Raw genomic sequence first — 22,201 nt, 5'->3', positions numbered from 1 at the left:
TTAAAAAGTTGGAGTTCGCATATATGTGACTAAAATTATCTATACAGGTCTATGTTTTTGTATATTTTGTATTCAAATTCCGTACTTTAGAATATGTCGAAAATGTTAAGATGCAGATATCATAAACACTTCTTTACTGGCATAAGTCGTCGACTGGCTTCTTTGCAAAAGAACAAAGGAGCATATGATGAACAAGTATAGGGGCCATAATTGAACTAAGTCACCCTAAAACTTCTTTGATCTTTTACGAAGAAGCCAGCCGATGACATAAGTCAGTCAAAAAAGCGTTTTATGTGTTCTCATCTTAAGTAATGGACTAAATCTGAACTAAGACTATTTAAAACTGTTTTTTTTTTTTTTTTTTTTTTCTTTGAAAAAATTTCAATGTTTTACAGATTGTCGATTAAAGATACTGATCAAAAATCAGAGCATGGCACTTGAAAAATTTTTTTGAACAAATTTCTCCAGTAAGGATAGGGAAACATGTTCAGAAATTGCTCATTTTTTTTTTCGAGAAGTATCATATTAAGCTTTCCTACATTTTCTCTGTTCCAGAACCTGCAAAAATCTACCAGTTTTGCAATATATAAAAACAAGTAAAAAATCAAGATTAATTAAAGAACGTTTAATATGTTGAGTAACCCACTACAAACTTCGAATACGAAATTTGAAACAATTCGGGTGAATAATGTAGCTAAAATCATCAAAATACTGAAATCGGGAGGTACCGTTATATGAGGGATATACGAATAAGTGGACCTGCATACGAAATGTTTAGGCACAGGCTGTAGTATCCATTACAAACTTCGATTACGAAATTTGAAACAATTCGGGTGAATAATGTCGATAAGTCCATCAAGATACCGAATATCATGAAGTACCGTTATACGGGGCTATACGAAAACGTGAACCGACATCGCCCATTTACGTACTTAACCTGCCTTTGGCAAAATACACATGTGTGGAAAATTTTAGTCTTATAGCTCAATTCGTTCGAAAGATAGCGTGATTACATCAGACAGACGGACGGACGGACATCCTTAAATCGTCTAATAATTTTACGCTGATCCAGAATACATATATATACTTTGTAGGGTCTATCATGAATATTTCGAGGTGTTACAAACGGAATAACAAAGCAAATATATCCTCCATATAATGGTGGACCAATCTTATATTTATTTCACAAACTAAAGTTTCTTATTTTATAACACATTTTATTGAATAAAGGAAAAAATAACTATTTATGATAATTACCAATGTTTGGATCCCAATGATTTTTTTTATCATGGGGACATATGTTTTGGTTTTTTATGTCAAATCGAACGTCAACGTGAAAGCCAGCAATGATTTTCAATTCGTCTAAAATTTGGAAGCAGTACAATTTAGACTTCACGCTTTAAAGCAAAGAAGAACACATAAGCAACGAAGTTTTATTCTTTTTACCCTCAAAGGCTAAAATAGATTAAAACTTAAATCTTGACTTCAGCGCAAAAATGCAACACTGTTGTCAGTTACGAGTGGTTGTATTTTCGCGTTTCGTTTTGTGTGTTGTATTTTTACACTGAACTCGCGATTTAAACTTTGCTCTGTTTAACTCTTAACATCAACTTTAGATTTATTTTCTCAAAATTTTCCAATTTTTCTCTAATGTTCTATAATCAAAGCATTGATAATCACACTTAACGTGTTGCCACGGCACTCAAACCAACAAAGTGTATTAATCGATAAGTTCTTTTATCGATTTTTAGATCTCTAATTGCAATCAACCACTATAGGCCCCTTAACTGGCACAGAAATTACAAAGCTCTTCGTCGTCGAGTCTAAACGGGAAAAAAAGAGGAAAATTACAACAAAATTTATTGCTAATAACAGTAAAAACAATACCAACGACAACAACAAATTCAGGGGATTTGAACAAAACAAAAAAGAACCTATGAAAACCGTATCAAAGGTAGAAAAAACGACAAAAGAAGAACATAGTAAAAAAATCCCCTCTCCTTTTCCAACTGGAATTGTTGGTCATTGGTAGTATTAGTGTGTGTGTGTCTCTCAGTGGTTGTAATGTTGCAATAACTTGAAGTTCTGGAAAAAATATATAAAAACTTCTTTGTGTAAAACATTTAAAACTGTTAAATTATTTAGCAGCAGACAAAACTTTGCAGTGCGTATTGCAAAAAGTGACAAAACCAAGCAACTACATGCACAATTCATCCCTCGTTTGGTGGTGCATTGTACTCTCCTACTAGAAAGAATAAAAAGGGAAAACAAGTTGATAGCAGCGTACGCCTCCACCCCGTAGATTTCGTGTGCCTCTGCTGCTGCATCCATACAAATCGCACAACCACCCTGATCTTTAAGCCAAAAGTCAACAGCAACAACAAAGTAAGCAGAGCAATTTTTGCCCCCAGCCTACTACCATCGTCCTTTTCATAGCACTGGCTAGGTGGTGCAACGGAGAGTGGAGTTTGTATTAAAGCGGAGAAGCAAAATAGTTGATGGATCAACCAACATAAAAGGCCAACCAAAACAACAACAACCATTATTTTATCCATCATCCACCACAAATTCCATACTCGGTGGAGTTTTGTTTTTCCAGTAGAAACCGACCATATGAAAAAGAACAACAATAATCAGCTGTAGTAACACCTTCCTCGGACAGAGTCAGTCGTTCGGTTGGTAGTACGTTACGTTCGTTTTACTACTATCCTGGCTGGTGGTGTTTATTTGTACTTTTTCTTTCGTTTCGTATTAATTTTATGCCAGCCTGTTTTTACATCCCTCGTCTGATTGTGTGTTCCACCACGACGACGTTACGTTCCCTGTGTTCCATCGTTGATGTTGTTTGTGTTTTGTTGTAAAAGGCAAAGGCAGGCAGTCAGTTAGCAGCCTGTAATCATTGTCTGTGGAGAACAACATCAGCTCCCCTACGTATTTTGTTCGTTCGTTTTGGTTTATTACACACATCCACTTTGCATCGCAAGGGGTCATTTTGTAAGCGCACCACCATCATCACCACCACCACGAGCAGCAACAACAATACAAAGCAATCACACAGAGTCAGCCAGTGAAACAGTTGAGTGTGTGTGCGGCACGGGTTTGTTCACATTGTCTGTCGGCGGCGGCGGTTCGGTTCTCTGCTCTTCTTTTTCGATTGTATTCTATGCAAGAGTTTGCTTCATTTGGTGCGGAGTGTTAACAACGATCAACATTTTTATTTTGAAACAAGAAAATTAATCGGAAAAAAGTCTGGTGCTCTTTCGATCGACATTTTCCAATTTTTTTTACCACACAAAAGTAATTTTAAAAAGGAATACATCAAGGAATTGCTGTCATAAAGGAATAACAAAAATATAAAACACTATACAATTAAAGAAACATGTCAGCCGACTCGGATATGGAATATTCTGATAATGATTGCGAATATGATGATTATTATAATTCAGGTAAGCATTGTTCGTTTGTTCATAAAAGTGTTTTAATATTTAATTCTTTTATTTGTTAATAGACGTTTGCAAAGCAATTTTAACGTCCTGTCATTGGACTGCACTTATATGACTTCATAAAAGCATGTTTTTTCATACTCATCCATGAAACGACTTGTAGTTAGACGTAGGAAGACAGTTTCGAATATAGGGAATTGAAAATAGTTGTTAAATTTTCCTTTGCCTTTTTATAAATTATCAAATTCTACTTTATATGGACATCTAGGAAAATGAACGGTAAAGCAAAACAGCCGAGTTTGAATGGATTAACTTTATAATTTTAAGAAAATGTGAACGAAGCAACGGGAAACGTCGATAGTTTGTCCGATCAAAAGCTTAATATTCGATATTTCCTTCTTCTTAAATGGAAGTGTAAAGCAAAAGAGCCGAGTTTGAATGGATTAACTTTATAATTTTAAGAAAATGTGAAAGAAGCAATGGGAAACGTCGATAGTTTGTCCGACCAAAAGCCTAATATTTGATATTTGCCTCTTCGTCCCCACATGGCTAACAAAATTCCATATTGTTACCATTTCTCCATAAAGTCGAGGATTATTGACCAAAGACGTAGTCAGTGGGTAATAATTTGTAGGGCAATTTTTATTGAAAAGCTAATTTTTTTATCCATTTCCCCCTATGCTTTCTGTAGATCGATGAATGTAATGTAGAAAGTGCTACAGTTGCTGGGGAACTAAATATGAAAGCACAAAAAAAATTTAAATCTGCTACCAATCAGTGAACTTGAGGATCCGGTGACTAGGCTCATTAATATATGGTCAGATGGTCCCGAAAGTTCTATATCATCAAACTGAGGATGGTTCGGTCCCAGGCCATTTTAATATCATTGGAATCGTAAAAGCAAATGAATTGATAAGAAAAAGGTACGAGTAAAGCGAGGGTGAATATCAAAATCAACCAGAAGACACTTTTCTGCTACTTTGGTTAACGGTTGAGAAATACTATTTGGGAAAGGTGTAGCGAAATTATCCTAATGATACAGAATGCCGAGTAGTGAACGCCACGAACAAGTTATTTAAGCTCACTATTGATGTCCGAATGTGGAGAAAGAGATAATACTGATTGCTTTACAGGATATGCATCTACACTAGGGTCGAGAGAACATTGGCCTGTTGTGCTCGTTCTAGGAAGAATTAGTGATGAAGGGAATGATATAAATCGAGAAAGAGAAATGAAGGGATAAAAATATCTAGTAATATGAAGGTTTACCTAGCCCTGATATGATTGAGCAAACCTATGGATGATGAGAAGAACGCTTGAGTTTCTATCTCCCGTCTACAGAACAGCCTTTGTCTCCTATTCGACATCAAGGCTCTGAATAATAGATGTTCAATCGTCTCCACCTCTTCCTCACATAGTCTGTAGTAGTCAGGACCACTGTTATCCTATCTTGAGGTCAGATATCCTAATATTTGGCCTACTAATCAATAGAAGGTAGCAAGTTCTTCCAGAGTTTGCCGTCCAGATGTCCCCCAGATACCTTGTTACCGTTTCCATAGTAATTTTTCAAACGTCTGACATAATTGCTTATTGGTGGTTTGGCAGTCCCATCGATTGGTAGATCAAGCGACTGGCAACCACCTCGAGCTAGTTCGTCGTTCATTTAATTTCTCTTTCTGTCCTGAGACCCAACAAGACTTAGTGAATCGATTCAAAAGGGATTTTCTTTCAGTCAATAATAGCCATCGATTTAATAGCACTAGACTTGATAGCTTTAAGGATCCCTTCTGAGGAGGATGATACTAATTACCACGGTCTCTTTGAGGTGGAAGGAGAACCGAAAAGAACTATCTCCAGATCTAACCTCCTCCTCCTTCCGTGATTCAAAAACATTAATTCTCCTACCAGGTATTCTTTAACAATGGGAATTTTTGAGGGATTCTTCTTCGACAGAGCGACCTAACGAATAGAATTTTTTATAAAAAATAAATATGATTAGACCTTATCCTAAAATATGGATATCGGAATTCTACAAGAAAAATTTAAAAATTTTCAGATATTAATTAATATATAATTTTATGAAAATTCTACTAATTCGCCTTTAAAAGGTAAAAACTACATAGTTTTTGTCCGATCCGTCTATGTTTTTTATTATCCTCTAAAGATTTAGAAATTTTCGCAAATCCTCTAACTACGGGTAAACCGTTTTACAGGTCTCTCGTCCGTCTACAGATACTCTATAAGAACTACGGATATGTTAGAAGGCCAGGAAATCTTTAAGAAGTTCTTTCGAACTTCTATAGGAGGATTTGTAGAGCTTCTAAAGGAAAGTCTTGATATATTCCGGTCAATACATCTAAGGTTAAGAATTGTGTCCCTTCATTTTTTCAAAATATCAATTTTCTATGAGACTGAACATTTATTTTCAAAATCAAGATCTTCAATCCAGTATCTTAGAAAAAATAATTTCTTTCTACGAATGTCAAGACAAAATATTTCATTCTCAATTTCCTTTTCTTAGATCCCATATTTCTATTTATCACTTCATCTCAATTAAAGAAAGAAAAAGTTGTATTCTTCGTCGTATTTTCCTGTTGATTTTGTTTACTTCGACATTGAAACAGGTAACCAGTGGACAATGAACTATAATCTAGAGTCAAACATAACAGCAACAACAACAACAATTACTCTTGTGTGTAGTAGGAAAAATCCCAAACAAGCCGGGTGTAAAAGTAGCACCGCCAACAACAACAACAGGTCATACTAGAATTGACAGTAAGAAGAATGAAAAGGAAAAAAAGACGAGCAATAAGAAAAAAACTGCTATCTCGTAGTCTAGTGTTGAGATGGTTAATGACCTCTTACACCATTAAATGGCCCTAAGAATCAATGAGTGAATGGCTGGCTGGTTGGGTAGGTCTTGTCTGTGGCCAATGGCAATGTTAATAATCATAATAATGAAAGTAGTCATAGCAAATGCAACAAATTGGCTGCTATATATATACTTTTTCGTTTAATCAACAATAATTAAAAGAAAGTGTGTTGTGTAGGTAGTTTCCCCAAAAAAAGGTCTATGGCCTTTTTCACGGGGATTTCCAATCGACAGTACTCCCTGATGTTTGTGATGATGACGACGGAGAATAGTGAAAATGATTGTGGGTCTATTTTGTTTGATTGAAACCATGTTTCGTATCTTTTTGTCGTCATCGTTTTGGGCTTCCCTTTGCCCTCCCTCAACGAATGAAAACAAAACAATGCATCTAGTAGGAACGTATGTATGACCCCCACCACCACCATCAGCACATACCTACATTATTGTCATCATATGGTACTACTTTTCAACGAACTCTACTGCGATGTGCAATAAAAAAATAAACACAACTAAGAAAATAAACGTAGAAAATAAAAATGGTAAAAAAGAAAACAACAGCGAATACGTAGAATAACAAAAGGAAAAAAACCTCTACTGAACTTGAAAATCTTACATTGGCACTTGAATCACGTTTCGTCGTAGTTGTTGTCTCCGTCGTCGTCGTCGCTTCTCTTCAAATGTGGCATTTTCACAACAAAACACAAAAGGGAGTCTTTTGCTGGTCGTGTTAATAATGTGTATTGCATAGTCATGGCAAATACCCTACACAGGTTTTGAGATCATAGGGAACAGGTTTTTCAAAAAATGTTTAATATAGTCCCCTGCTGTTGTAGGTTAACAAATAAAAAGCTGGGTCAAATAGACACGATCTTTACCTTTATCCAAGATGAAATTCGGAAACTTTAATTCATTTTACCCTCAGCCTTATGGCTAGAGAGGGCGTATATCTTTTGATACGGCCAAAACGTGCCTCATCGACAAAACAGTTGTAGAACCTAGGTGTCTTTGGACCAAATCCGTTTCAGGACATTTGGAATCGATCAAGCGGTGTCCGTCCATCTGCCTTTCTTGCTGGCTGGTGCGCACTATAATTCTCGAAGGAAGTATCCGATTTGATCCATACTTGGTACATCGTAATATTATTGTCAAACTTAGATCGAGTTCGGAGATGGAAAATATCGGTTCACTCCTTCTGGTACCACAAAATGTCAAAATTTTTAAGGAAAATAATTTGCTTCACAGAAAGAGAAAGGATAATCAGATTTTACTCAAACTTTGCAAATACTAATATTTGCATCAGTGCTAGGTTAGGTGCGAAAATGGACAAACATTTTGAATAATTATAACTCTTATAAAATATGATGTAAGAGTCCGAGTCAAATTACACATATCACAATATTTTTATTAACCCAAGGTCTGTTGTGAAGATGTAATATATCGGTCCACTCCTTCTGGTACCTCCCCCACAAAGGATAAACATTTTGAATGTCCATGAAGCTGATAAAACGCGAAATTAACATCCGATTCCGTTCAGACTTGGTACACCTCAATATATCCATTAAGACAATATATGTTACAAAGATGGTATAGATCGAACCATTCCTTCTGGTGCCTTCCCCACAAGAAGTCAAATTTTTTAATAAACAAAACGATCATAAAATCCGATGGAAGCATCCGGTTCTCTTCAAATTACCCACATCACAATATTTTTATCAACACAAGGACTGGTGTGAAGATGAAATATATCGGTCCACTCCTTCTGGTACATTCCCCACAAAGGGTCAAAATCTGGAATATTCATGAAGCTCATAAAACACGAAATGAACATCCGATTCCATTCAGACTTGGCACGTCTCAATATTTTCATCAACACAAGATCTGTTATAAATATGGTTGAGATCCGATCATTTCTGCCGGTACCTCCCCCACAAAGGGTCAACATTTGGAATAATTATAACTCTTATAAAATGTGATATACGAGTCCTATTGCTTTCAAATTACCCATATCACAATATTTTTTATTAACGCAAGGTCTGGTGTGAAGATGGAATATATCGGCCCACTCTTTTTGGTCCCTCCCCAACAAAGGGCCAAAATTGTGAACATTCATGAAGGTCATAAAACACAAAATTAACATCCTATTCCATTCAGTCTTGGCACATCTCAATATTTTTATTAAGCCAAGATCTGGTCCGAAGATTGAAACACAAAGGGTCAACGTGTTGAGTACCCATGAAGCTCATAAAACGCAGACTTGGCTCACCTCAATATTTCCACCAACACAATATCTGTTATAAAAATGGTGGAGATCGGACTTCTTCTGGTACCTCCACCACATAGGGTCCAAGGTTTTGAAAAACAAAACTCTCAAAGAAAGCGAAATGAGAATCCATTTCTCTTCAAATTTTACACTTTCAAATATTTTTGATAACGCAATATCTGTTGTGTACCTCCCCCATCAACCACCTCTGGTACCTCACTTTTCTGACGGTCTTAACGTATATTTTTTAAGGCTTTTTTCTTAAAATCTAAGATTTTTTTTATCTCACAAAAGCAAGTTATGGAATATCTTCTCCAACACGACCAAATTTTAATAATCTAATCTCTGACAAACTTAGATCAGGTTCGAATACCGAGTACAACATTCCTCCCCTTAAGGTGTGGCATTACTTGATTGGCCTTACTACACTATGACAAAATTTCGTGGCGCATGAAGAACTTGTAATTGAAGAAAACTGTGAACAAAAGCTCTAAATTCGTCGTTCTCGAGGAAATCTACAGACAGACGAAGCTTCAACAGCCCCCATTTTTGGGGTGTCTTCGTCAAAGGTTCATGTTCCAGTAACTGATGAAGTCTGAATTCACTCTTCTGGGCCACTTTTGACGAAGATTGAAAATTTGGGAAAATCATGGATTTAATGTGTAGGGATATTATTACTGGAGAATTTTCCACTTGTCATGCTATCAACTAACCTCCATTCCCCCAACAACTATCGTAAACGGTCTACAGCCAAGGATTGGTATGTCGCCAAAACAGTTTAAGGTTTCCTTACTCTTGTTTGTTTAAATCTTTACCCGTATAACTTACGAGTCCGTACCTTTATTGAAAAACTCGCGTAGGGTATTATTTAGTATTCATGTGTGAGTGTGTCTGTGCCGAACTGCATTTCATAATAATGACTTAAACAAATACTGAATGGTAAACATTCACCTATCTGCCGGGCTTGTTCGCTGGGTAACTGATGATGGTGCATTTGGTCAAACGCTCACTAAAGTAGGTAAAAATTCATTCGAATTGCATGGTTGAGTGAAGACACATACGCCGACATCAATTTCCTAAATCACTTTTGATTGAGGTTGTTTTTGTTTGTTTTACCTTTAATAATATTGGCTCTGAATACAAAAAAAAGATATTTATTTACATTTGCAACTGTTTCAAACTAAATTTTCAACCAATAGGCTGACTGACTGACTGGCTGGCTGGCTGGGTCTTAGTGATTTATTGTCTTTGGATAAAACAATAAATAAAAAATTGTTAATAATCCATTCGAACATACAATGTAGTCCTATGTACATCTCTGCGTGCCATAACGATATGGCATACAAAATGTTTGCATGATTCCGAAATGTCTAGCTAAGAAGAGCCAGCATTTCGATTTGTGTTTTTCTTCGCTTTTTTTGCCATTTATTAAGGAGGCAATGGCAAGACCTGAGGTGCTGCCGTTTGTGGAGGGTTAAACGAACATTGCATGCGTTACGTTATGTGTCTGGCGGCGACATCACATCGTCGTCATCATTATAACATCAGTCGATGGATAAATGTTAAATGCCAATGTAACCTTCATAATGTTTACCCAACCATTTGAACAAAAAAAAAAACAAGGTTCATATAATCATTTTTTCTGTTCATTTTCCGCTATCGGGAAAATAATGGCAGAGCAGCAGCAAAGAATGTAAATATATTTGCTCAGAAATAAACTGTATAGAACAATGTTTGTCCATACGCGCGTTGCAATAGTTGTTGTTGTTGCGATGGACAATGGGAAATCTATATGGGTATAATTTTACAGATAATAAAAAAAATCAATAAAACTGTTTGTAATCAATGTTTATGAATAAATCCATTAAATGGATAGGAAATGTGGATAATGGAGGATAATTTTTATGAAAACCATCGCCATATTCTAGGAAGAACAATACTCGATTGTAGTTGCTGAGTGTGTAACGTTCTGTAATGTTGCTTAAGGTTCTTATTATTTTTTAATAATTTTTTAATCAATTCAATTATAATTCATACAATGTGTGTGTGTGTGTGTGATGTAAAGCCTTTTATAAATAAAAGACATAGAAAAATGATTAATTTTAAAAATAATAAATAGAAAGTCTTAAAGTCGTTCGGGGCCGACTTTATGATACCCTACACCACTTTGCTAATTTAGTAGAGCTGCGCATAACAATTAAAAGTTTTTATGGGAGAATTCAGTCATACACACTATGATTATAATTATAATTTAAAGTTCAAGGGACTAAATATGCCGAAGCATTTCTATCTTTTAAATTCGGACATGTAATTTGAAATCGGATAAAAATATATATGGGAGCTACATCCAAAATCGGAACCGATCTCGATAAAATTTGGTAAAGATATTTCTGAGCTGTATCTGATATATTTCCCTGAATATCGTTGTTACGGAGTGCATATTACGGCTGTTGGTAACAAATATGACAAATCGGATGAACAGTATATATGGGAGCTATTGCAATATCTGAACCGATCTTCACCAAATTTGATATACTAGCTTCTAGACTCAATTCGGTCGTAAGTGCCAAATTTCATCCCATTTGGGAAAATATTAAACGTTTGGGGCACAATCAAAGGTAAATTGGACGAAGTCATATATGGGAGCTATATCCAAATCTGAACCGATCTCGATAAAATTTAGAAAATGTATTTCTGAGCTGTATTTGATATATTTCCCCAAATATTGTTGTTGCATATTACGGCTGCGGAGGACAAAAATAACAAATCGGATGAACAGTATATATTGGAGCTATAGCTATATTTCAACCGATTTCGATAAAATTTGGCATACTTATTTTCAGGTCCAATCTGATCGTACGTGCAAAATTCCATACTATTCGGTAGTATGATATTACACGTTTGGTGCAAAATAAAAGGCAAATCGGACGAAGATATATATGGGAGCTATATCTAAATTTTGACCGATTATCTCCAATTTCAATAGGGTTCGTCCTTGGGCCAAACAAATGATTTCATCTGGATAGGGCAATAAATGCGAACTGTACTTTGTTTACAAAAATACATGGACATGCATAAATCGACTCAGAATGTGATTCTATGCAGATCACCAAAAGGAACTATGGGTCTATCTCGTTTCCTTTTGCCTGTTACAAACAAATGCACAAAGACATAATACCCTGACCACCTTGTGATGTAGGGTATAAAAAGTCAAGTTATCATTTGGTTTTGCAGACAGATGTATAGCCCCAGCCTTGAGTTATGATTATTCTGACTATTGATATGGCAAATATTGTCAAATTCGTATCTGACCTAAGTCTGATATAAGTATTACAAAGTATCATATTTGGGATATATCGTCTAATTCCTATACTTTATGTGAGATATGTGCAAATTTTTGGAAAATCTGGAAAAATATAGCGGACCGAAATATTCCACTTCATCTAATACAAATAACAAATATTGGTATGTGCAAATTTAAAGGAAATCAAGCATTTATATCCAATTTTATACGAAATCATAAATTCCGAATAATTACATATTCATATCAGATTTCTGGCTAAGGAAAATATATAGATAAAGCAAGTTTTATAGAATCGCCGACTTGTTTCGCAATTATGACAGATATAAGAATTGGATATTGTGAACATTTATGGTTGAGGTACCAGAACGAGGAGTTGGCAGATATTGAGATGTGCCAAGTCTGAATGGAATCGGATGCTCATTTCCCATTTTATTAGCTTAATGGATATTAAGAATTTTGACCTTTTGTGGGAGAGGTGCCAAAGAAGAGTGCACCAATATATCCCCTTTTCCCGGAAGATATTGTTTTAGTAAAAATAATGGCATGTGTGAAATTTGAAGAAAACCGGATGCTTATTTCGGATATTACGATCGTTTTGGTTCTTCAAAATGTTGACCCTTTCTGGGGGAGGCAACAGAAGAAATGGGCCCATCTCTACCATCTTTATAGCAGATCTTGTGTTGATAGAAATATTCATATGTGCCAAGCCTGAATGTAATCGGAAGTTAATTTTGCGTTTTATCAGCTTCATGGACATTTAAAATGTTGACCTTTTGTGGGGGAGGTACCAGAAGGAGTGGAAAACACTGTGATGTGTGTCGTTTGAAGATATCGGACTCTTACATTACATTTTATAAGAGTTTTAATTATTCAAAATTTTAACCCTTTTTTGGGGAGGTACTTGATGGAGTGAACCGATATTGTTCATTTTCGCACATGACCTAAAACTGAGGCAAATTTTAGAATTTGGAAAATTGGAGCAAAATCAGATTATCTTTTCTCTTTTTGTGCAGTAAAAAATTTCTTTGAAAATTTCGACCTTTTGTGGGGGAGGTACCAGAAGGAGTAGACCGATATTGCCCATCTCCGAACTCGATCTAAGTTTAACAATAATATTACGATGTACCAAGTTCGGACACTCCCTTCAAGAGTTATCGTGCGCACCAGCCAGACAGAGAGATTCCAAATGTCCTGAAACGGTTCTGGCCCAAATAGACCTAGGGTCTCATGTTATATAATTTACAAGCTTTCCAAATATATTCTCTGGTTAGGCAGACCAACCTTCTAACCACACTTCTCTATATAAATTCGTGGATTTTTAAATTGTCTTGTCTTAAAGCGCCTAGAAACTAGAATATTTTGGCTCCTTTGGTTAGAAATGGATATGCAAGCCTCTATGGAAACAAAATTAGACCTGTGTTCAATATTTTTCCGATGAGTAAATTTACCCACATAGAAAAGAAAGTTGTCAAATTACAGCAGATTTGACTTTTTTTGGTAGTCGGAGTAAAAATAATGCTGCACCCCTGCTCAACCTGGTAATCTCGAGGTACCTTTCTATCCGGAAAATTCCCAAAGATGGATGGAATGTATATTCAATATTTCAGCAAAATTTCAAAGCTTTATCTTGAATAGTTGGAGCTGCATCGGGACTTCAACTGAGGCACAGACAGACACACAAGACTTAATCGACACAGAATTTTACGCTGATCATGAATATATGCACTGTACGGGGTATCCGACGAATATTTCGATGTGACAACTTTAATGTACCTTCCCTCTAATGAAAGAATGTCTAAATCTATCCCTCGCATTAACAATCTTCAATATATTCTCTCTATAACACAGGGGTAGATATCCTCGGATAATGTTACCTTCTACACTTAATAACAACACCTATTTTAGTTCGACAACATCTGTATTTGCTGGCATTTTTTTATTATTGAGGAGGTTAAGAAACTCATTCAGCCCAGAAATAATTACATTGTGGCTGCATTCATTCACAACCTGTTTAAACAACGTTTCCGTATACGAGTCTATATTAATCAGATCGCCTCATTATTCAATTGCTTGACGCTATAATTAATTTGCATCGTTTACATTTGTTTTTTTTATGGACACATGACGTTAAGTCACTGGGCAAAACACATGCAATGCATTCTTTAAATAAAAATAATTAGTAAAAGCCCATAGAAATGGATTTAATATACACCAGTAAGGAAAAGTCAAAAGTCAGGTGGGACCGACTATATGATACCCTACACCGCTATTCATATTTAGTAGAGCTTCCATTACAAAGGAATTTATTTGAAGTAGATCTGACTACTTATCTACATTTGACTTCGGAGTAGTTATAGTTTGATTTCAGAGGGAACTAATATATGGGACGCATATTCAATTCTGAATCGATTTTCACTAAATTTGACGGAGACATTTTTATCTTTTATACAAAATAACATTGCTATAGAGTGGATGATATCACTTCGAGAAAGATTATATAAAAAAATTAAATCGTACGTCCCTAAATTCACTCCATTTGGGCTGATATTAGCCATTATTTGCACAATAAATTTGAAATCGGATTAAGGCTATGGGAGCTACATCCAAATCTTAGCCGAGGTATTTGGCAGAGGTATTTCTGGGCAGTATCTGATATCTGGTAACAAATATCATTCTTGTGGAGTACATATTGCGAATGTGATGGACTTATATTTTATTGAATAAAAGCAAAAAATGTCCGAAATAGCATCAAATTTTAGAATAAGTTTAGATTTGTTCGAATTGGTCAACTTTGGCACGAATTATGGCCTTCAAACAACCAATGAAACCATCACACGCTGCCCGAATGTTGCTCTGGGGTATTTTGGCCCATTCGCGGTGAAACGCTTGCTGCAGGTGATCGAGACTTTGGTATTTTTTAGTGCCATCATTGGTATCCGAAGATTTTGGTGGCCATTGTGCGCTGGAAATTAAAATGGAATGAGGAACCTTATTTTGTAACCATTCTTCGGTGGCGCGTGTTGAGTACGATGCTGCCTGCCGAGTCCTGTTGGAATGTCCAAGGTCTGCGGCCGAAATGTTTGCGTGCCCAAGCCTTTAATACACCTTCCAGAATATTTTCGTGATAATATTCGGCATTTATTCTGATGTTGATGATTTATGCCGAAAGTCATAATACCCTTACCACTATGAGGTGTAGGGTATAAAAAACTCCTCGTCATACATTTTTTCTGAAAACATGCCGTTTGGGATCAATGTTAGAGGAAAACCAGACATATAAAAGAAACCTATTTTCCTTGGTATTAGGCAACAAGTTAACACTATCTTTCAGAGATAGTACATAAACACAAATTCAGTAGAAGCAAATAAAAAGAAAGTTAACAAATTAAAAAAATATTTCTATATTTTGATCAAAAATATTTTTTTAATGATTGAATATTTAAATATAGATTTTTAATTGAAGTTATAAAAATAATGCCGTTTTTATATCCATATTTTTTAATTAATTCTTCAATTCACAGATACTAACATAATTTTCTTCTTCCCTAACCCTTTCCAGGTGAAGACTGCGATGTTGAACATTTAGATCCCAAGAAAACCGATCCCGAATATTTCGAATACGAATGTCTGACTGTTGAAGAAGTCGAAAAGCTACTCAATGAATCTGTCGAAAAACTAAATACAATCCTACAAATAACGCCGTCATTGGCCAAGGTGCTGCTATTGGAACATCAATGGATAAATCAGGTGGTAGTTGATAAATATCGACAAAATGCAAATTCGTTGCTGGTGGAGACGCGTATAAAGCCTGCTTGCAATAATACAGATCCCTCACTGGAAGTAGAAAATGTGGCGGCCACGACAAGTGCTGCGGCGGCGGCAGCAGCAACAGAATCTTCCTCGACATCATCGCCCACAACAACAACAACGACAGTCGTTGTTACACCACAATCTCTGGGTACCCTAAGCACCTATAGCAAATCTCCAACTACCACACCCACAACCAGTAACAGCAGTAGCAGTTTATCACGTAGTCAAATGATGTGTCCCGTATGTGCAACAGTTCAGCAGGGCGATAAATTCTATAGTCTGTCCTGTGGCCATTCATTCTGCAAAGATTGTTGGTCCATGTATTTCGAAACACAAATATTCTTAGTAAGTTGAAACGAGGAAGAAGAATGGAATTGAAAGATTTTGTAATATATTTTTAATTTTTTAGGGAATTTCCACTCAAATCGGTTGTATGGCTCAAATGTGCAATGTTCGTGTTCCTGAAGACTTGGTGCTCACCCTGGTAACACGTGCTGTGATGCGTGAAAAATACCAACAATTCGCTTTCAAAGACTATGTCAAGTCACATCCGGAATTGCGTTTCTGTCCCGGTCCCAATTGTCAAATCATTGTACGCTCCCGGGAAATTGCCGCCAAGCGAGCAGTGTGCACCGCATGCGGTACATCGTTCTGTTTCAAATGTGGCATGGATTATCATGCGCCCACAGATTGTCAAGTCATCCGGAAATGGCTTACGAAATGTGCCGACGACAGTGAAACGGCTAATTACATCAGTGCCAATACCAAAGACTGCCCCAAGTGTCACATTTGCATCGAGAAGAACGGTGGCTGCAATCACATGCAGTGCTTCAATTGCAAATATGATTTCTGTTGGATGTGTTTGGGCGACTGGAAGACACACGGTTCGGAATACTATGAATGCTCACGCTATAAGGATAATCCCAATATAGCCAATGAATCGGTACATGTGCAAGCCAGAGAAGCCTTAAAGAAATACCTCCATTACTATGAACGTTGGGAGAATCACTCGAAATCGATGCAATTGGAACAGCAGACATTGGACCGTTTACGTCAACGCATCAATGAGAAAGTGATGAAGGGTCGTGGTACCTGGATTGATTGGCAATATTTGTTTAATGCTGCTGCATTATTGGCTAAGTGTCGTTATACATTGCAGTATACTTATCCATATGCCTATTTTATGGAAAGTGGTTCCCGCAAGGATCTTTTCGAATATCAACAGGTGAGAAGGGGGTGGAAGTTAAATTATTTTGTTTTGGAAGGGATTTAGAATGTGTGGAGACTTGAGAAGTTTTCTACAGATTTTGACAAATGACCAAAAAAAGGCAGAAGGGTCGCTTTAGGCAAGCAGAGGGGACTTTTTCCACGATCTTTAAGTTGAGAAAATAAAGACTTTATAGGCCATTCAAAGATTTCTTTATAGAGGAACATCAGGGATTGCAAGACTTTGAGATGACCCAAAGTAAGTTTAAATAGACGACCAGATGTTATATTTTTGTAGGCGACCACAAGGGAATGGTTATAGCTGAAATTTTATGAAATCATAAACTTTGATAAATTACATATTCATATCAGATTTCTGGTTAAGAGAAATATTTAGATATAGCAAGTTGTAATAAATCGCCGACTTGTTTCGCAAGTTATGATAAATAAAGGTATTGAAAATTTTGACCCTTTGTGGGAGGCACCAGAAGGGGATTGCTGATATATAATCTTCAGCAAAAATGTTTGTATGTGTGATATTTGGATAGAGTTAGATGTTTATTTCGCTGTCTTTAAGCGTTTTGTTTGTCAAAATTTTGAGCCCTATACTCCCCTACATAGAAATGGTTCGATTTCTACCATCTTTATAACAGATGAATAAAATCGTATGTTGATATCGAGTTTTATGAGCTTCATGGATATTCAAAATTTTGACCCGTTTGTGGGGGAGGTACCAGAAGGAGTGGACCGATATATTCCATTTTCACACCAGACCTTAGGCTAATAAAATAGTCTTTGAAGAACGCGATACTAGAACTCTTAGGGGTTTCTTTATAGCCAAGCTCTGAACAGGGTCATTTTTTATAATCATTGGCTGAAAACATGGTAGGCGAAGTGTGAAGGAAGTTCTTATGCAAACGAAATTTATCATTTTCAAAAAAAAAAATTAAAGTGGAGAAGTCCTGACTCTTCTAAATGGTCTCTAAACAAAGTCCTCGAAGGTGAAATTTGTATACATAAACTCTGTAACGAATCTCTATGCGACTAGACAGGAATTTCTAAAGAATTTTATAACTGAGGAGCACTGACTGTTGTCTTTATAGTCAAACTCCTAAAAGAGTCTAAAAATAGTCGCTGAAGGTAGTTCTAATAGAAGAGGTCTGACGGAAAATTTTGTATTCAAGCCCTTGAGGGACACTTATTAACGATCAGAAGCGAATTTCTAATAAAACGGTTATGAATGAGGAATTCTGGTGGAAGTCGTTACAGTCAAGGTCTCTTACAAAACTCTAGAGGGAATCCACCGACTAGATCCGATTTTCTGAAGCGGTAAAATAGGAGCTCTAATGGGTAGCTTTAAAGTCGAGCTCCGATGAGTTATAAATGATCTTTAATAGTTGTCTCTGTAAGCTAAGTGTTTTCCACAAACTCGGGAGAGAATCGGATGGCGACCAGAAGAGCATATTTAAAAGGAGTTGCTCTAAAGAGTGCCATAATGGTCTGAAGGTAGCCTTTTTAAACAAGCCTTGGAAGTAGTATTTAAAAACAATCAGAAGGTGATTTAAAGATGACCAAAGGTAAAACTTAGTAGACAATCTGAAGCATAGCTGAACAGAGTAAAGTAACTCCTATAAAATCGACCTGAATATAATAGATGTCGTTGTTGTAACAGCAATATATATTGCGGTTGCATTTTGCTAGTCTAATTCTCACTCAAAATTCAAGAATTAGGCTAACTTCACAGGTTGTGGTCAAAGATCTTCAAGTGTGAATTGGGTAGTTTTCACAGGGCAATTAAAGTGGTACAGCAGGCAGCCGAGGTTATTCAGCTGCAACGGATGGGGAAATGTAACAGCAGTGTTTTCAAAGGGAAACAAAAGAAATAGAAGACATCTTTTAGAAATAAGTTTTTTAGGATGAACAGAAGAGTCTTACATAGAAGCTGAAGGTGTTCTTTATTAACGAATTTACAGATTTTTGCAGATTAATAGGGGAAACTTTTTTATCATTCTCTTTTGCTTGCAGGCTCAACTTGAGGCTGAAATTGAAAACCTCTCATGGAAAATCGAACGTGCCGAAACCACAGATTTGGGTGATTTGGAAAATCAAATGGACATTGCTGAAAAACGGCGCACTACATTGCTCAAAGACTTCTTCCCCGTTGAAGCCTAAACTTCCAATTCTATACAAAGAAACAAAAAAAAAACAAGGCTTCAATAGTTTAAACGCGAACAAACAATTCAAGTATTTAGATGAAATGATAAAAAAACATAACGCATGATAATACAACAACAATAACTCCTTAGTATTTGCCAATAACAATAATCATCATCAGCTCCATATATATTACCAGACCATATTTAATTTAGTAGTTAAAAATCAACCATAAACAAAAGCAGATTTTTTGTTTTAAAACTCAAAACATTTTTTTTTAGTTTAAACTGCAATATAAGATTTTTAATCTAAACCTTTAATAACTATGTATAACAAGAATATAGCTTAGGCCATATATAAATTAATTTTAGTAATATTAACGACAACAACAAAACAAGAAGTGATCAGAGTTTGGTAGAATTTATTTAAATTTAGAAGGAATATGCATTTCGAAATAAACCATGACAGCCTACCTTTTCCCCCCTAGACCACATGTTCACCACATACATACACATGTCTCAAATGCACCTAGAACTTTTATAACAAAAAACAAAAACAAAGAAGATAAAAATACATACTCATACATTTTTTATAATTAAAACAAGAAGAAAAAAACTAAAACTTATAATTAAAAAAAATATTAGGTTCATTAACAAATTTTAAAAGGAAAAAATGTAGCTATGTTTTGCAAAAAAAATTATTAGAATTCTCTTGGAAGAATAGACAAAAAGAAACTATTTGTATTTGAGAGTAACAAAAAAAACCAGTAATTCGTCACTTAGCAATGAATTTTGGCATAAATGTAAGCAAAAAAACAAACAAACGAATTTGGCCTTTGAGCCAAATCCCTAATGTGTATTATTTGTAAAACGAAAATTTCGAAGACAACAAAAAAGTATTTTATAATATTTTATGAACAAAAATTATTTGTATGGGAATATTTTCTTGTAATATTAGGGACTAGTTCAAACTTTTTTGTAATATATTTTCATTTATCTGTTCATTTTTTCATCCACTTCTTCCTCTTCTCTCTTATCCAAGCTGTCTTTTAGTTGTATTCCTCTCTTGAGTTTTCTTTTTTCATTCTTTTCATAAAAATATTAAAATTGTGTATTGCTGCAATACATATTGACTGAAAAGCAATTTGTTTTACAAAAAAATCTATATGCTTTAATTATTATTTTTTCGATTATTTTCTGTTATACTAATTTTTTAATTCTGTAAAAACACCAACAACAAAAGAAACTATATATTTTGTGTTCCTTTTCTTAGAAATTGGCTTTACATACTATTGTACATTTTTTTTATAATTATTATTTTATATATGTAACTAAAATATTTTAAGGAAAATAAATTTTAAATATTCATAAATAAATGTGATTAAAAATTAAATATGTTTTTTATATCAATGATTAAAGGTTGGGTTATACTAAAAATGTTTTCGAACGTCTATAAGAGATCGACTGCATGTTTATAGATGCCATGCTTTGTTTATAAATGCCAACACTGTGTACTTTTTATACCCTCCACCATACATAGTATGGAGGATATATTAAGTTCGTTATTCCGTTTGGAAATAATTTTAGACCCAATAAAGTACATATATTTTTTATCAGCGTAAAATTCTAAGGCGATTTAGCACTGTCCGTCTGTTGTAATCATGATACAGTCAAAACAAATTAAGATAGGAATCTAAAATTTTGCACAGATCTGTCCAATTTGAAGATGGGTTATATCGGCCCACGATATCGTATAGCACCCATATAGCGGTACCCCCCGATATTAGGTATTTTGATGATTTTAGCCACATTTTCAAATTAATTGTCTGAAAATCTACACAAGGAGTTCTTTGTGAGTATTTTACCCCCTAACAGAGCATTGTCTATATAGGTCTACGATAATGTATATCCCCCATTAACAGATGATTTTAGCCACTTTTTTCAAAGGAACTGTCTGAAATTCTACACATGGAGTTCTTTGTGAGTACATTATCCATTATATTAAGATAATAGTATATATAGGTTCACGATATCGTATAGCCCGCATATAACTGTACCCCCGATATTCGGTATTTTTATGATTTCGGCCAAGTTATTCAATCTTCTAAGTACTTTACCACTTTGAAGAGAATTGTCTAAATAGGTCCACGTTTTAGTATAGCGCCCAGATATTCGGTATTTTCATGATTCTTGCGACATTATTCAGCGGAATTGTTTCAAATTTCGTATATAAAGTTCGAAACCGTTACTACAGAGTATGACACCAATAGCCCCCATATAGCGGTATATTTCGAAAGATTTTTTTTTTTGGAAGTTTTTCAAGTTTCTTCCAAATGGTGGAGGGTATAAAAAACTTAGCATCTTTTTTACTTGTTCTCAATAAGCCAGCAGAATAAGAATTTGGCATGTGAGGATGATTTAGAAACTATCGAGTATCTCTTTTATTACAACATCAACGTTTCAACAGCACGCACAGATTGCTTGGTGTTGTGAGCTGGAATTTTTTCCCACCTGAAGTTTGGGGATACTATAAGCCTGAAGCCACATTTTGGCTTTCAATATCCTTGAAAAACTCAATCTACTTGTTCTTAATAAGGCTGCCATCAGAGCGGCTGGCTGACTGGCATAAGATCCATGAATAGGAGATGAGTGAATAAGGATTTGTACTGTAAGGAGTAAATAGAGACTGTGAAGCATCTATGTTATTGTTACTCCAAAGTTTTAAACAGGAAGCACAGGCTGTTTACTGTTGTGAACAACAATCTTCTTCCGTTGTTGACTGTGGGGATACAGATAATATGCGCATTTTATTTGATAGAGGTCTTAAGGGGATGATACATTGGCACCTTAAAATAAGGGGAAATTTGGTAACATATAAGAGAAGGATCGGCTCTTCCATTCTTCGTGTTTCCTTATAATTTAACTTTTATTCGCAATGCGATGGTGCCGTAGCTCTCAGCTCGTCGATAAAACCACTTTCCAGCCAAAACAAATACATGCTAGTTTAGAACAACTTCAAGTTCGTTCAGAAAGAATATTTTCGTTTTGTTAAGAAATACTCTCTAGCTCGTGTAGAAAGACCATCTTTATCTCCTTCGGTTTTTCTATGAAGACTCCGTGTTTGTACAAGCGTTTCTCGGCTAGTTCGCTCTA

The 22,201-nt window shown here is 35.5% G+C and overlaps 1 protein-coding gene across 1 annotated transcript; it reads left to right on the top strand.

Annotated features, from left to right (window-relative positions):
• Positions 1 to 1,777: 1,777 nt before the first annotated feature.
• LOC101890021 (potential E3 ubiquitin-protein ligase ariadne-2) lies at positions 1,778 to 19,086 on the top strand. Its single transcript, XM_005177650.4, has 4 exons — positions 1,778 to 3,446; positions 15,439 to 16,034; positions 16,099 to 16,914; positions 18,921 to 19,086. The coding sequence occupies exons 1-4, from the start codon at positions 3,380 to 3,382 to the stop codon at positions 19,065 to 19,067; spliced, it is 1,626 nt and encodes a 541-aa protein (XP_005177707.1). The 5' UTR covers positions 1,778 to 3,379; the 3' UTR covers positions 19,068 to 19,086.
• The last annotated feature ends 3,115 nt before the right edge of the window (positions 19,087 to 22,201 follow it).

The sequence above is a fragment of the Musca domestica genome, unplaced genomic scaffold, assembly GCF_030504385.1.
Source record: "Musca domestica strain aabys unplaced genomic scaffold, Musca_domestica.polishedcontigs.V.1.1 8, whole genome shotgun sequence".
Taxonomy (NCBI): domain Eukaryota; kingdom Metazoa; phylum Arthropoda; class Insecta; order Diptera; family Muscidae; genus Musca; species Musca domestica.
The sequence above is the reverse complement of the archived record's forward strand: the minus strand, read 5'-3'. Positions and strand labels throughout refer to the sequence as shown.

What these genes read in the sequence shown, in the direction of transcription:
- LOC101890021 (XM_005177650.4), top strand. Translation starts at nt 3,380, where the DNA reads ATGTCAGCCGACTCGGATATGGAATATTCTGATAATGATTGCGAATAT. An exon ending in TGATGATTATTATAATTCAG is followed by an intron (nt 3,447 to 15,438) that starts GTAAGCATTGTT and finishes AACCCTTTCCAG; the next exon opens with GTGAAGACTGCGATGTTGAA. An exon ending in TCGAAACACAAATATTCTTA is followed by an intron (nt 16,035 to 16,098) that starts GTAAGTTGAAAC and finishes TTAATTTTTTAG; the next exon opens with GGAATTTCCACTCAAATCGG.